This window comes from Hemiscyllium ocellatum, chromosome 42, assembly GCF_020745735.1.
Source record: "Hemiscyllium ocellatum isolate sHemOce1 chromosome 42, sHemOce1.pat.X.cur, whole genome shotgun sequence".
NCBI classification, from domain to species: domain Eukaryota; kingdom Metazoa; phylum Chordata; class Chondrichthyes; order Orectolobiformes; family Hemiscylliidae; genus Hemiscyllium; species Hemiscyllium ocellatum.
The window spans coordinates 17,410,971-17,426,774 of record NC_083442.1 but is presented as its reverse complement, the minus strand read 5'-3'; the positions used below and the strand labels follow the sequence as shown (position 1 = coordinate 17,426,774).

General features: G+C 45.9%; 1 protein-coding gene across 2 annotated transcripts in view; it reads left to right on the top strand.

Annotated features, from left to right (window-relative positions):
• Positions 1-13,065, top strand: part of ice2 (interactor of little elongator complex ELL subunit 2) — a 95,054-nt gene extending 81,989 nt beyond the window's left edge. Inside the window, exons 14-15 of one of the 2 annotated variants that reach the window (XM_060853905.1) lie at positions 1,903-2,164; positions 12,174-13,065. In XM_060853905.1, the coding sequence (XP_060709888.1) occupies positions 1,903-2,164; positions 12,174-12,305 (394 nt within the window). In that variant the 3' untranslated portion in view covers positions 12,306-13,065. The remainder of the gene's footprint in view (positions 1-1,902; positions 2,165-12,173) is intronic. The other variant, XM_060853906.1, reaches the window with a different exon arrangement.
• Positions 13,066-15,804: the final 2,739 nt, after the last annotated feature.

Genomic DNA, 15,804 nt, shown 5'->3' with positions numbered 1-15,804 from the left:
GAGGTGCAGGGAAATCGACGTTTCGGGCAGAAGCCTGCCCCTCGGATGATGCCTGACCTGCTATGCTTTTCCAGCACCACTCTAATCTTGACTCTGATGAAGAGTTGTCTCGTCTCCAAACATTAGCTTGCGCGTGTGCGCGCTCTCTCTCTCTCTCTCTCCATGTATGCTGCCTGACCTGCTGTGATTTCCAGCAGTTTATTTGTTTTCAGAGTGGATTCCAGCATTTGCAGTAATTAGCTCCTGCAGTTTGGGTAAGTGGTGTTCTGCAGGGATTCTCTAATAGAGTTCTGGCTGTATACCATGACAGCAGCAGAACCCCTCCAAACCCCTGTGTCACATTTGGGGGGAGAGAGTTCTCAAATTTCAACTTTGTTGGGGAAGTGCTTCGAGATGTGACCCCTGCACAACCTTGAAATAACTCCACAAAGTCTGGTATCCCGTCACCAAGTCACCCTTTATTTATACGTTCAGAGTGTATGACACTGACCCAGCTCGCTCTGAGCTGGCTCCTTGAGAGAGCACGACCCCTGACACTCCTACTGAGCCTTTTTTTCCTCTTTTACCTTCCCAGCGCTAAGAGTGAACAGAGTGTCTGAGACACCTATTTATTTTTTTCCTTTACCCCACCTTACCGCCTAACTGCAGTAGTGGTTATTTTTTTCCCCAGCACACATGTTGTGTGTGTGCAGGCGTCAGACACAATGAGAAACAACAAATGCGTAAATCTTTAATTATATTCCAGTACCAGGAAGAAAGCAAACAACGAAGTAGCCAGTGACACTCCTGTTCATTTATTTTCTTATTTTTTCCCCTTTCGTTTTTTTTTCTCTTTTTTTAACACAACAATGCACTCCTGTTTATTTATTTATTTTGGAATGCGTAACACTCCTATTTGATTTTTAAAATTTTCTACCCCCACACTAGCGCCTAACTGCAGTAGTGCTTATATTTTCCCCAGCACCCATATTGTGTGTGTGTGTGTGTGTGTGTGTGTGTGTGTAGGTGTGAGACAGAGTGAGAGGGAACAAGGTGCACGAATCTTTATTCAGTTTCCACCACCAGGAAAAAAGGAGATACCTGAGTGGCCAGTGACACTCATGTTTGTTTATTTTTTAACTTTTTTTGTGGTAGTGCTTATTTTTTCCCCAGCGCCCATCTGTGTGTGCAGGTACAGTCGTTTTTTTTTTCATTTTTCCTTTTTTTCTTTTTAGTCACGCGTTATTGACATGTGACGAATCCTTGACACTGATCCAGCTCCCTCAGAGATAGCTCACTGGCGCAAAAGGAGGTCTGACACTCCTGCTCTTTTTTTTTTCTTTTTTCTTTTCTTCTCTCTGTTGTTTCATTTTCCCCCCACACTAGCGCCTAACTGTGGTAGTGCTTATATTTTCCCCAGCACCCATGTTGTATGTGTGTGCAGGTGGGAGACACAAGGTGCACGCATCTTTATTCAAATTTCCACCACCAGGAAGAAAGGAATCACCTGAGTGGCCGGTGACACTCCTGTTTGTTTTTTTTAAATTTTTTTTGCGGTAGTGCTTTTTTTTCCTAGCACCCATGTTGTTTGTGTGCAGGTACACTCCTGTTTATATCTGTCAGCCAGGGCTCCCTGATTGGGCTAGATTGGAACTCGTTCTCCTTCCAATCACTGCAGACTGTTATTTTCTCTCCCCGTCCCTTTGTTTTGGACTTGGAGCGAGAGGAAATTTTGTGGTTTTACACATTGCTTCTCAGTGTAAGCCCAGCCTAGGCAAGAGTGGACGGTGCTGTAATGCATTATACCCTGGCGACTAATCAATGAATTTACACAGATTCTACACGTTTTCCTGTACTGGAGGACGAGATTGCCTGAGTTTATCATACTATTGTGGCTGATAACTTTCTTTGTTTAAACTCTAGTTTATCAGAGGGCAAATACCTGTTGAGTCACTCCTCGGGAGACTCGTCCATAACTATCTATCGCAGCTCTCAAGGAGGGAAGTACACTAGAGCAGCCTACAACCTCCATGCTGCCCACAGCACACTCCCTCCACCTCCTTCGACTCTCTCAGTGCCCTGGGTACCTCTGGACCCCAATATGTTACTGCCTTATCACATCCACCACGGCCGAGCTCCCTGTACCTTCCCTCCCAGGCCCTCGGAGGAGACTCCGAACCAGCAGGTATGTTTGTTCAATGACCTTTTCACTGTGCTGGCTGAGTTCCAATGTTGTAAAATCTTGGAGAAAAATGTTTTCCGACTATCCTTTTTGAATACAGCGTTAGAGGGTCAGTCTCCCAAGAATTTTTTAATTCATTTATGGATGTGGGCGTCACTGGCCAGGCTAGTGTTTATTCCCTGATTGTTAAGAGTCAGCCAAGTTGCTCTGGGTCACATGTAGGCCAGACCTGGTAAGGATGGCAGATTTTCTTCCCTAATGGACATTGGTGAACCAGATGGGTTTTCCTCGACAATTGACAATAGTTTCATGTTCATCATTAGATTCTTAATTTCAAATTTTTGCTTTTTTAAAACTAATTTCAAATTCCACCATCTGCTGTGGCAGGATTTGAACCCAGGTCCCCAGGACATTCCCTGGGTGTCTGGATTAATTATCTTGTGATATTATCACTAAACTATCAACTTCCCAACCAAAACAGCAGTACAAATGTCTGAGAGCTAAGTTCTTTATGCCATGGGGCATTTCCTACTGGTGAGGCAATAAACCATTACTTAATAGGGGGATCAGGCATAGAGAAAAGTGTGTTAAATACAGGGCTTGTGAATGTCCTGGTTAGTAACTTGCGTTGTCCTCAATCTCTGGTGCAGATTCTCAGCAGGATAATTCTGTTCCTCACCAAGTCTGGCAGTATGTGAGAGCCATGACTTATTGACTCAGCTTTTAGCTGACTGGACCCATGTTCTCCTTTACACATCTTCATTTCCCCCCTCTTTACATCTCAGTCCTCCTTTCAGCATCATGCACAACCCCCTTGTCCTTTGCTCTGGCCGCACTCACAACCTGTCACACCCACCACCTCACACATGCACCACCTCCACACACACTACCACCACATGCACCCCCACCCCAGACGCACTACCCCCACACGCACCCCCACCCCCACACACACTACCCCCACACGCACCACCACCCCCCCCACACACACTACCCCAACAAGCACCACCACCCCCATACACGCACCCCCACACGCGCCACCACCCCCACACACACTACCCCACATGCAACACCACCCCCACCCCCACCCCCACACACACACACTACCCCCACACACACTACCCGCAAATGCAGCGCATACCCCCGACATATGCGCACAGTGCACACACGTCTTCTTTGAGACTGCAATCTGGTGGTCTCTGTCCCTCCACCTCTGGCCCGATACTACGATCTGGACACATCCCTCCCCAAGCTGAGACAGAAAACCCTTTGCCGCACTGACTGTGAGAGGGCCCCCTGCCTCCCAGGTACTGGGTGAGACGCCCCTCACTGTGGTGAATGGAGATAATCCCCCTCCATTACAGTGAAGCTGAGGTACAGAATGCTGCTGGCTCACTGCTCTGGCAATCCTCCCTGAAAGCTGATCAACACTGAGTACTCTGGCTGAGTTTTGTCTCTGTCACAGACCTGGCTGCCATTAGCTCCCACTCAGCACAGACAGACAATGAGTTGGTGTGTCGTCCAGTGAGTCAGCCCTGGCATTGTACTGTCACTGATGCCTTGTTTGGTAGCTGCAGGGTCTCCTCTATCGCAAACCCTGACCCCATCCACCCATCCTAATCCCTTATCCACCATTATGTGGAGAAGTGTCTGAGCTCTTTCAAAATCTGTGGCATGGGAACAACACGTGCAAATGTAGTGAATCCTGAGACTCTCAGGTTTCTGAAGTGTTCAGAGTTGAGCACGTGGACAGGTTGAGGGAGGATGCTCAGGGCATGAGAGCAAGTTGGCAATCGTGGACCAATCAGGAAATGAAAAGACTGTTGGCATTGGGTGTGTAGAGGTTTGATTTGATGATGCACAGAACCACCAAGTATCGGTAGTGCCGGGGGCTCTGAGGGGGTGCCTGACAGACCCCCTAGAGCTTTGTTCGAAGGAAAAAGAGTGCACATGTTTTGGTAAAACTACGCCAGGCTAGACCTGAATAGTTTGGGTCCCTTTACCTAAGGATCTACTGGCATTGGAGGCAGATCAGGGAAGATACCATGTTCAGAGTGACTGTCTTATCATAGAATCCCTGCAATGAGGAAAAGGGCCATTTGACCCATCAAGCCCACACCTCTGAAGAGCATCCCACCCAGACCCCACCATCCAAGTAACCCTGCATTCCCCATGGCTAATATTGATGAAGGGCTTTTGCCCGAAACGTCGATTTTCCTGCTCCTCAGATGCTGCCTGGCCTGCTGTGCTTCTCCAGCACCACTCTAATCTAGACCCAAGGCTAATTCAACTAGCCTACACATCCATGGACACTATGGGTAATTTCCCATGGCCAATCCACCCTAACCTGCACATCTTTCGACTGTGGGAGGAAACCAAAGCATCTGGAGGAAACTCATACAGACACAGGGCGAATGTGCAAACTCCATACTGTCCTAGTACATGAATCACAAAAAAGAATTAATGTGAAGGTCAACAAATGAGTAGGACTGCTTGTATTGAAAGGAACGTGCCTGCACTGGACTAGTAGACTCTATGCCTTTCGAATGTGAAAGCGTTATCTCAAGGTCAGTCCATGAACCATATAGGGCTTCCACTGTCACAGAGTTGGAATGCTGATTTTTGTTTTTACAAAGAGAGTGATATGTGACACAGTTTTTCTATATTTGGCGAGAGTGAGGACCGCAGATGCTGGAGATTAGATTGGTGCTGGAAAAGCACAGCAGGTCAGGCAGCATCCAAGGGGCGGGAGAGTCAACAATGCAGGCAAAAGCCCTTCATCAGGAATGAAGATGTGTAGGTTGCTGAAGAGAACAGGACTGCAGGTTGACTGCACTGATTCCTGATGGTATCTCATGAGGAAAGGTTGGGCAGGCTGGGCCTGTGGATCACTCGGAGTTTAAAAAGAACGAAAAGTGATCTCACTGGAATAGGAAAGATAGTGATGGGGCTTCTCGGGCTGCATGCTGAGCAGATGCAACATTTTGGAAGAGTCCAGGAGTTAGTGGGGTCAGCTTGAAGTTAAATTGTCTCCCATTCAAGACCTTGATGAGAAAACATTTTCCTTTCAGATTGTTGTCAGTATGTGGAACTCTCTTCCCCCAGAGAGCAGTAGAGGCAGGCCGATTGATGACTGTGAAGGCTGAGGTGGATGGACTCTTTGACTTCTTTGTCAGTCAACAATGTGAGGAATAGACAGGCCAAAGGTTGAGAGCACAATAATATTAACCATGATCAAAATAACAGGGCAGGTATGAGGAGCCAAAATATCTGTGTCAACCTCTAATTCATTTATTCAAGTATGTACGAGGCATGAGACACTGTGGTGTTCAAAGTATCTAACTCCTGCCTTTATCTCCTTTCTGACTGCCCATTGTTATCTGTCTTTGTTTTGGATACCCAGTTAGTAAACTAAAGAAACTTTACATTGTGGTAGAACATTAGTTATAGCATTATTCATTCTCAAAGTCACATGATGATAGTTTTATGAGTCAGAGTTGATACCATGAAGAGAGCCAAAATAATTGTAGTTCCAACTGTTTGCAGCGACTTGATTTCTCATTATTTTCAAAGCCTTTGGGATTAATTAGATCATTTGTTGTTCTGGTGTGCACAGACTGCTTAATCAATCTCTGTGACATAGACTGGACTGGAGGTAACTCTTTCACATTCGGAGCATGTAGAGTCTACTGGTCCAGCACAGGCATGTTCCTTTCAATACAAGCAGTCAACACTGGGATAATCCGTCTTGCTATCTCCCATCCTATCCCCTTAACTGCACATTACCATCCAGCCATATTCCAGTATTCGCACACAACAATGCATTGTGGAAGTCAGTTGTTCCATTAAAGTGGATGTTCTGATTATCTGCAGAGCCTTTAAAAATCTCTACAGTCTTTACAGTCACCGAACCCCATTGACAACTGGAACCTGGATATAATATGCCTGTGGATGGGGTCTGATTTTTTTTTCAGCATGGTTTCTGGTCTTAATACCCAATCTAAAATAAGTCAGATCTAGGCCATTTGGCCCATCCAGTGTGGTCTACCATTCAGTGAGATTGTGGATGATCCTCAACTCCACTTTTCTGCCTTTTCCCCATAGCCCTTTTACTGATTAAATATCTCTCTATCTCAACCTTGAATATACACTCCCAACACTCGGTCTCTACAGCTGTCTATGGTAAAGAATTCCGGAGTGTCAGAACCCTCAGAGAGAGAAATAAAATCCTTCTCTTCTCTGTCTTAGATATGTGAGCCTTTACTCTGGATAATGCCCTCTGGCTCTAGACTGTCCCACAGGGGAAACAATCTCAGCGTCTACCCTATCAAAGTCCCTAACAATTTTGCATGTTTCAATAAGGTCACCTCTCATTCTTCTAAGCTCCATTGAGTACAGGCCCAACCTACTCCCTCATAAGAAAAATACCTTTGTATCCAAGATCAGCCTTTTCTGGATTGCCTCCAATACCAGGAGATCTTGGCATAGTTAAGAGGCCCTAAACTGTTCACAGTTTCCACCCTTGCGTGACTATCTGTGTGGAGTTTGCATGTTCTCCTGTGTCTGTCCTCCAGGTGCTCAAGTTTCCTCCCACAGTCCAAAGATGTGCGGGTCAGGTGGATTGGCCATGCTAAATTGTCCACAGTATGCAGGAAATGTAGGTTAGGTGGATTGGCCATGGGAAATGCAGAATTACCAGGATTGTGTGTGGCTGGGTGAGATGCTTTTCAGAGAGTCTTGAGACTCGATGGGCTGAATGGCCTGCTTCCACGCTGTGAGATTCTCTTTATTCAAGGTGTGGTCCGATTAGTGCCTTGAATGGTTTTAACAAAACCTCCCCGCTTCTAAACGCAGTTCTGTTTGAAACGAAGGCCAACATGCCATTTGCTTTTCCTTTTACCTGGTGAATTGAATGTCAGCTTTCATGATTTGTGCATATAGACCCCGTCTGTGCTGTAGCTTTCTGCAATTTTTTAAATAATATATTGCTTAACTTCATGATTAAGTAGGTAGGTAAAACATTGGCAAATGGAGTATAATGTGGGAAAATGCAAAGTTGTCCCTTTCAGAAGGGAGAGCGTAAGAGCAAAATATTATTTGAATGGAGTGAAACAGAAAGCTATAACATAAAAGGACTTGTGGTACTTGTGCATGAGATGCAGAAAGCGAGCATACAGGGACAGCAGGTAATCAGGAAGGCTAGTGGAATGTTGACCCTTATTTCAAGGGGGTTGGAGTATAAGAGTAGGGAACTGTATAAATTACTGGTGAGACCACATCTGGATTACTATGAGCAGTTCTGCTCCCGTTATCTAAAGGCAAGATGTTATTTCATTAGAGACAGGACAAGGTTCACGAGGATGATGCCGGGGATGGGGGGATTGTCTGATAAGCAAAGGCTGAATAGGTTGCGACTCTACTCAAGAAGTTTAGGAAAATGAGAGGTGATCTCATTAATACCTATATGATTAGCAAGTTTTGAGAAGCGTTGTAGCTCAGGTTGAGGTTCTGGATGTAGGTGTGCTTGCTGAGCTGGAAGGTTCATTTCCGGACGTTTCGTCACCCAACTCGGTAACATCCTCAGTGGGCCTCCAGGTGAAGCACTGCTGCTGATTCCTGTTTTCTATTTATATGTACCATCCCCTGAGAAAAAGAACAGGAAATGATATCACCAGCCCAAAGAAACCCAAACGTACAAATAGAAAGCAAGAATCAGCAGTAGTGCTTCACCTGAGACCCACTGAAGATGTTACCGAGTAGAGTGACGAAACATCTGGAAATGAACCTTCCAGCTCAGCGAGCAAACCTATATCCAAAACCTATAGGATTCTTAAGGGGATTGATGGGGTAAAGAGGTGGTTTCCCCTTTTGGGTGAATCTAGGAGCAGAGGGCATAGTCTCAGAATAAAGGGGCACCAATTAAGACTGAGGTGAGGAGGAATTCCTTCCAATTGGGGTCTTTGGAACTCCTTCCCACAGAGAGCTGTCAGAGCACAGTCCTTATTTACATTGGAGGTTGAGATGGATTCTTGATTAGTTGCGGAGTGAAGGATTACAGGCAAAGGGCGGGAAAATGGGCATGAGGAATATCGGATTAACCATGATCCGATTGAATGGTGAAGTAGGTTTGAGGCACCACACAGCTTCCTTCTGTTCCAGTTTCTTATGGCCTTTTCTACTCTCTCCGCCAAACTTAACAACATCGCATTTTCCCACGTGATATTTCACCTGCTGAGATTTTGCCCTCTGACTTAATATATCGGTGTCCATTTGTAATCTCTTTGTGTCATCCACAGAACTGGCCTTCTCAGCTATTTTGGTGTCATCTTCAAACTTGGCAACAGAACAATCATTTCCTTCATCACAATCATTGACATAAATAATTGTAGTCTCAGCAAGATCCTGTAGCACTCCATTAATCATGGGTTGCCATTCTGTAAATACTCCACCTATCCCAACTCTCTTTTCTATTTGTTAGCCCAGTCCCCTCTCCTTGCTATTTTACTGTCTCAACATTGTGGGTTCCCATCTCATGAAGTACCTTTATACAAGTACCTTATCAAACACCTTTTGAAAATTCACATATTGCATCCACTGACTTGCCACTTATCGATATTGCTAGTTACCTTCCAATTAATTTTTCAGACCCAACTTGAAGCCAAAAGCCTGATTATACTATATATTTGGAAATGCTCTGTGATTCCATTCTTTGTAATAGTTTTGAACATTTGCCTAATTTCAGATTTTAAGCTAATTGACCTGTCATTAGCTGTTTTTTCTGTTTCCTTCCCTTTTTCGATCAGTTTCTTCCACCAAAGATCCTCAGACAGCACCTTCCAAACCCATGACCACTTCCATCTAGAAGGGCTAGAATCATAGAGTCAGAGGCATAGAGATGTACAGCTCAGAAGCAGGCCCTTCGGTCCAACATGTCCATGCCGACCAGATATCCCAACTCAATCCACTCCCACCTGTCAGCACCTGACCTGTATCCCTCCAAACCTGATTCCTGATGAAGGGCTTTTGCCCGAAACGTCGATTTCGCTGCACTTTGGATGCTGCCTGAACTGCTGTGCTCTTCCAGCACCACTAATCCAGAATCTGGTTTCCAGCATCTTCAATCATTGTTTTTACCTCCCTCCAAACCCTTCCTATTCATATACCCATCCAGATGCCTTTTAAATGTTGCAATTGTACCAGCCTCCACCACATCCTCTGGCAGCTCATTCCATACACGTAACACCCTCTGCGTGAAAAAGTGGCCCTATAGGTCTCTTTTATATCTTTCCCCTCTCACTCTAAACCTATGTCCTCTAGTTCTGGATTCCCCAGCCCCAGGTAAAAGATTTTGACTATTTAGCTTATCCATGCCCCTCATGATTTTATAAACCACTATAAAGTCACCCCTCCGTTGCTCCAGGGAAAACAGCCCCAGCCTATTCAGCCTCTCCCTGTAGCTCAAACCCTCCAACCCTGGCAACATCCCTGTAAATCTCTCCTGAGCACTTTCAAGTTTCACACCATCTTTCCAATAGGAAGGCGACCAGAATTGCAGGCAATATTCCAATAGTGGCCTAATAGAATAGAATCAGAGAATCCCTACAGTGTGGAAACAGGCCCTTCGGCCCAACAAGTCCACACCGACCCTCCGAAGCGTTACCCGCTCAGACCCATTACCCTACCCTATTACCCTACATTTCCCCTAACTAATGCACCTAACCTACACATCCCTGAACGCAATGGGCAATTTAGCATGGCCAATCCACCCTAACCTGCACATCTTAGGACTGTGGGAGGAAACCGGAGCACCCGGAGGAAACCCACGCAGACACGGGGAGAATTTGCAAACTCCACACAGACAGTCTGCCCAAGATTGGAATCGAACCCAGGTCCCTTTTGCTGTGAGGCAGCAGTGTTAACCACTGAGCCACTGTGCCGCCCCCAAATATCTATAAGATGCACTGCAGACATACACCAAAGGTCCTCAGACAGCACCTTTCAAACCCATGATTACTTCCATCTAGAAGGACAAGGGCAGCAGGTATATGGGAGCACCACCCCCTGCCGGTTCCCCTCCGAGCCACTCGCCATCCTGACTGGGAAATATATCACCATTCCTTTACTGTCACTGGGTCAAAATCCTGGAATTCCCACCTTAAGGGCATTGTGGGTCAACCCACAGTACTTTAAGTGCAGTGATTCAAGAAGGCAGCTCACCCTCACCTTCTCAAGGGCAACTAGGGACAGGCAATAAATGCTGGGCCGAGCCACCACCACACACTTATCTCAAATAAATAAATCTTTTAAAAATTCCAATTGTCTCAGGATTTCTCCCACATCTCAAAATCTGACTACCAGTGCATCCACTATCTCATTTTTCTGTGAACATCGGCCATTCTAAATGTGTTCCCTGCACGTTTAAGATTCCTGTTTCAAAGTACTCTGTACTGTCCTTTCCAATGAATATATGGGCTCTATTTCAGCTATATGCTTTGACACAGGTGTGTCATTCTCAGTCAGTTCATGTTGCTCTGCCCTGACAACTCAGGGCTATCCCACATTGAGTTGGAGCAACTAAAATCCAAGATATTTGTCGCGTTCATCAATTCAAAATTCTCTCTCACCCCCCCCTATTGTACTTTGCAGTCTTGAAGTTGCTTCTTTGACCAAGCTTTCTGACACCTGTTCAAATATTTCCTGAGGTGATCTGCTGTCAGTTTTCTGAGGTAATGCCTCAATGAAACGTCTTGGGAAGCTGTACGATATTAAAGCTGCTGAGTTGGCTATTAACTGGAATTGTAAACTCTGAAACTGTAGGGAGATCAGAGTTGGCTGCCAAATAGAGTTATAAAGACATACAGTACGGAAACAGACCTTTCAGTGCAACTCATCCATGCTGACCAGATATCCTAAATTAATCTAGTCCCACTTGCCAGCATTTGGCCCATATCCCTCTAAACCTATTCATATACCCATCCAGATGCCTTTTAAGTGTTGTAATTGTACCAGCCTCCACCACTTCTCTGGCAGCTCATGCCATTCACACATTACCCTCTGTGTGAAAAAAGTTGCCCCTTAGGTCCCTTTTAAATCTTTCCCCTCTCACCTTAAACTAATGCCCTCTAGTTCTGAACTCCCCTACCCTAGGGAAAAGACCTTGTCCATTCACCCTCTCCATGCCCCTCATGATTTTATAAACCTCCATAAGATCATCCTTCAGCCTCCAACACTCCAGGGAGAACAGTCTGTTGGGTGCTCTCGATTCCTCCCACAGTGCAAAGATGTGCAGGTTAGGGTGGATTGGCTAAATTACCCATAGTGTCCAGGGATGTGTAGGCTAGGTGAGATAACCAGGGGAACTGTGGGTTAAGGAGATCAGTTGGAGGGCTGTTGTGTTTCGAATGATTGTGCAGACTCAATGGTAGGGAATCCATGATTGTATATTCGAGGCTGTGACAGATTTCTAATCTGGAAGGGAATCAAGGATTACATGTAAAAAAGCAGGGCAGTGGAGTCTAGGGTTAGCCAGGATCTCATTGAGTGGCAGTGCAGACCCGATGGGCTGAATGGCCTACTCCTGCTCCTGTAGTCTAATGGTAGAAGAGTTTATTAGCTGCCATAACATTGCACTGACAGAACGAGTTAGTTGTGAAATTTATCTCCCTCATCTCTTCAACCCTTGTCTTTCAGCAGTTCCATCATTGACAAGATTTGGCTGCAATAGACAGCCTTTGATATTGCCCTGTCTTGTCTCAGACGATGTTCTTGCCTAAACTCAGACTGCAAATGTAGGGCCTTCCCAGGTGCTGCATCGGGGAACTTTCATGCGTGGCCTGAATATATATTTCTGATCTCCAGGTGCTCGAAAGTGGTTAAATTTGTCTTGGAATAAATATTAACAACTCTCCCGATGTTAGACTGGGCTCAGATTGTTTTAAAACAATGTAATAATCTGTGGGGACCGGGCATTGTGACGATGACTTACATCAAAATCCATCCGGTTTCTCACTTCCAGATGGGTGTGGCCAAAGCAAACAGAAACGCTCCTGCTCAGAGTAAGCCAGTTGCCGTGGAAACGAGGAGCCATCCCCCACCGGCTCAACCCGCTGGAACCGAGGGGGGTGGCGCCAAAGAGAAAGAAGAATAAAGGGAGGAGAGCGAACCGAAAACAGTGGTGGAAAGAAAAGAAGATGAAGGCACAGGGCGTAAAGTGCCAGTGAGGCCTGGCAGGGGGCATAAGGTGGTGCCAGGGCTGGGGTTGGCACTAACTCACTGAGGGATGACAGCCCTTAGCCCTTCCTGTTTCTCAAAGCATGACACAACTGCCAGGCCTGGTCAGCCTTCTCCTGGGCCTGGTCAGGTCTGCAGGAATTGTCAGAGGGCCAATCTTTCAGCAGCCAACACCTTGCCCACAGCCCCCCTCTCCTCCCCATCCTTGCAAGGACCAGGCATTGACTCGAGAGTGTAGCCTTGCTCTGGTTAACCGATCGCCAGGAGCGAGCGCTGTGAATCTGACCGGCTGGTTAGAAAGGACGGGCACAGATTCAATTCTGTTTTCTCGAGTTAAAAATGAGGTCACCCGGCAAGTTCAGCTATTTCTGTTTTAAATGAGACTCAATCTTCACTGTCCCGAGATGCAGCTCAGCTGAAAGATGATTTTCTTTGGCAATGTGGTTACAGTGAACAGAGTTTGGAGAGTGACTCATTGACTGGCTGGCCGTTAAGGGTGCAGCCTCTGGACTCATTTCAGAAACAAAAAGCCTCATTCAAGTCACTACACAGCCTGACATGTAAGCTGTACATAGTATGTCAACTCTCCAAATCAAAGGCTTCTCAACACATTTGTTATACTTCTACATTTGTATTAATATACTTTTTTTTTAATAAAATCCATCAGTACAGGAAAACGTAGTGTGTTGTGGTTTTGTATTCCCTGTTACCCAATGCTTTTCTGCACTTGTGAAACCTCCCAACATGCAAATAAACGGCCTCAGTCACAAAAGGACTGCGAATGCTTGAAATCAGTGTTGTCCAGTGTGGAAACAGGCCCGTCGGTCCAACATGTCCATGCTAACCAGATATCCTAAACTAATCTAGTGCCATTTACCAGCATCTGGCCCATTTCCCTCTAATTCCTTCCTATTCATATACCCATCCAGATGCCTTTTAAATGCAGTAATTGTACCAGCCTCCATCACTTCCTCTGTAGCTCATTCCATACACGTACCACCCTCTGTGTGAAAAAGCTGCCCCCTTAGGTCTCTTTTATACCTTTCCTCCCCTCACTGTAAACCCATGCCCTCTAGTTTTGGACTCTCCTCCCCTAGGGAAAATACCTTGACTAATCACCCTCTCCGTCCCCCTCATGTTTTTATTAACATCTATAAGGTCACCCCTCAGCCTTCGATGCTGCGGGGAAAGTAACCCCAGCCTTTTCAGCCTCTCCCTATAGCTCAAACCTTCCAACCCTGGCAACATCCTTATACATCTTTTTCTGCACCCTTTCAAGTTTAACAACATCCTTTCGATAGGAGGCAATATTCTAGAAGTAGCCTAACCAATGTCCTGTCCAGCCTCAACATGACCTCCCAATCACTATACTCAATGCTCTGACCAGTAAAGAAAAGCATATCATCACCCTGTCTACCCGGCACTCCACTTTCAGCTGTGAACGTGCACTCCAAGGTCTCTTTGTTCAGCAACACTCCCCACGACCTTACCGTTAAGGGTGTAAGTCCTGCCCTGATTTGCCTTTCCAAAATGCAGCATTTATTTAAATTAAACTCTATCTGTCACTCTTCAGCCCATTTGATCAAGGTCCCGTTGTACTCTGAGAGAACCTTCACTGTCCACCATCAGTTTTGGTGACATCTGCAAACTCACTGAATTTGAATCTGAATCTGAAACAAAGCAGAAATTGCTGGAGAAACTCAGCATCTGTGAGCGAAAGCAGCGTTAAAATTTCGGGTCCAGTGACCCTTCCTCGGAACAGTTTTGAAAAATTAACTCTGATTTCTCTTCGCAGATGCCGACCGACCTGCTGAAATTTTCCAGCAATCTCTGTTTTGGCCATAATAACAAATGATGGAGGAGTGTATCCAGAGACGTGAGGGCATGGCTTTCAGTGAGATGGTGTCATTGGCTTTAGTGAGATTGGTGTGAAAATGTATAATTGATCAAATGGCACAGCAGGCTGTATGGTTTATGGTCCTAATTCCCCTTACTGCTTTATGATTCTTAGTCATTCAAATCATACAGCACAAAAACAGACCCTTCGTCCAAACAGTCCACACTGGCCATAATCTTAAACTCGACTAGTCCCACCTACCTGCGCTTGGCCCATATCCCTCCAAACCATTTCCTATTCATGGACTTATCCAAGTGTCTTTTAAATGTAACCGTACGCTCACCCACCATTGCCTGTGCAGGTTCATTCCACACTGTTTTTAAAAAGAAAAAGTGCCTCTCCTGTCTTTTGTAAATCTTTCTCATCTTGCCTTAAAAATACATCCCCTGGACTTGAAATCCCCCATCCCACAGAAAGGACATCTGCCATCCACCTTGTATAGACCCCTCATGATCTTATAAGGCTTAGAGTTTTTACTTGACTCGGAGCTGAGTTTTAAACACCTATATCTATTCCATCCCTGATGCTGTTGTTGTGTTTTTGTTTTACTTAATTTCAAAAACATTTGAATCAGTGTTGCTGTACAATATTGTTATTTCAAGACTAAATCCCATGTATAAAAACAGATGGTAAGAGTGACTGTGACGAGAACAGTCATGCTTTAATTGAGGATGGTGCCACGGGTGAGCAAATCACCATTTTGGAAAGTAAATAAGCTCACACATCAATTAACTCCTGGACCAGAGAGATGGCCAAGACTGTCTTGGTGAAAGGTGAGGGTAAGCAGGTCGGTGCTAACCAGCACACCAGCCCAGGTCCCCTCACTGTTCCACTCTGAGCTCCATATCCCCACCCTGACTCAGCCCTCCCTCGACCCAGTGCTCCGAAACCCAGCTGAGCCCCTAGCCCCCTCTATCCTAATTCTGACCTTTCCTCTCATTCCCTGTAACCCTGGCCTTTCTGATCACACCCAGCACTGTACAGTCCCAATGCAGTCCTCCCATTTCTCCTGCACTAACCCAGCCTCCCTCATCCTTGACACTAACCCAGAACCCATTCCTCTCTTCTGGATCAGCCCTCACTAAGCCAGCACCCCGATCACCCACACAAAATTGGTTCCCTCTCTCCCCCTCCCCTCCCCACCCCCGCCACAACTTCCCCAATCCCACATCTTTACACACTCCTCCCCATCTCACACCCTTACACACTCCTCCCCATTGCACACCCTTACAAACTCCCTCCCCATCGCACACCCTGACATATTCCCTCCATTCCATACCCCTACACACTCCCTCCATCCCACACCCTGAAACAGACTCTGATCCCATGTCCTTACCCCAACCCTCCTGAACCCACACACTCCTTCCATCCCCCATACACAGTCTCCCCCATTCCCCTCCATTCAAACCCATCATAAACAGCCCCATTCCCCTTTTGCCAGTCTTCGTTTAGCCTCTCCAGTGTTTAAATATCTATGTTATCGTGAAAGTTCAGTTCAACAGAGAACGTAGTCTAGAGA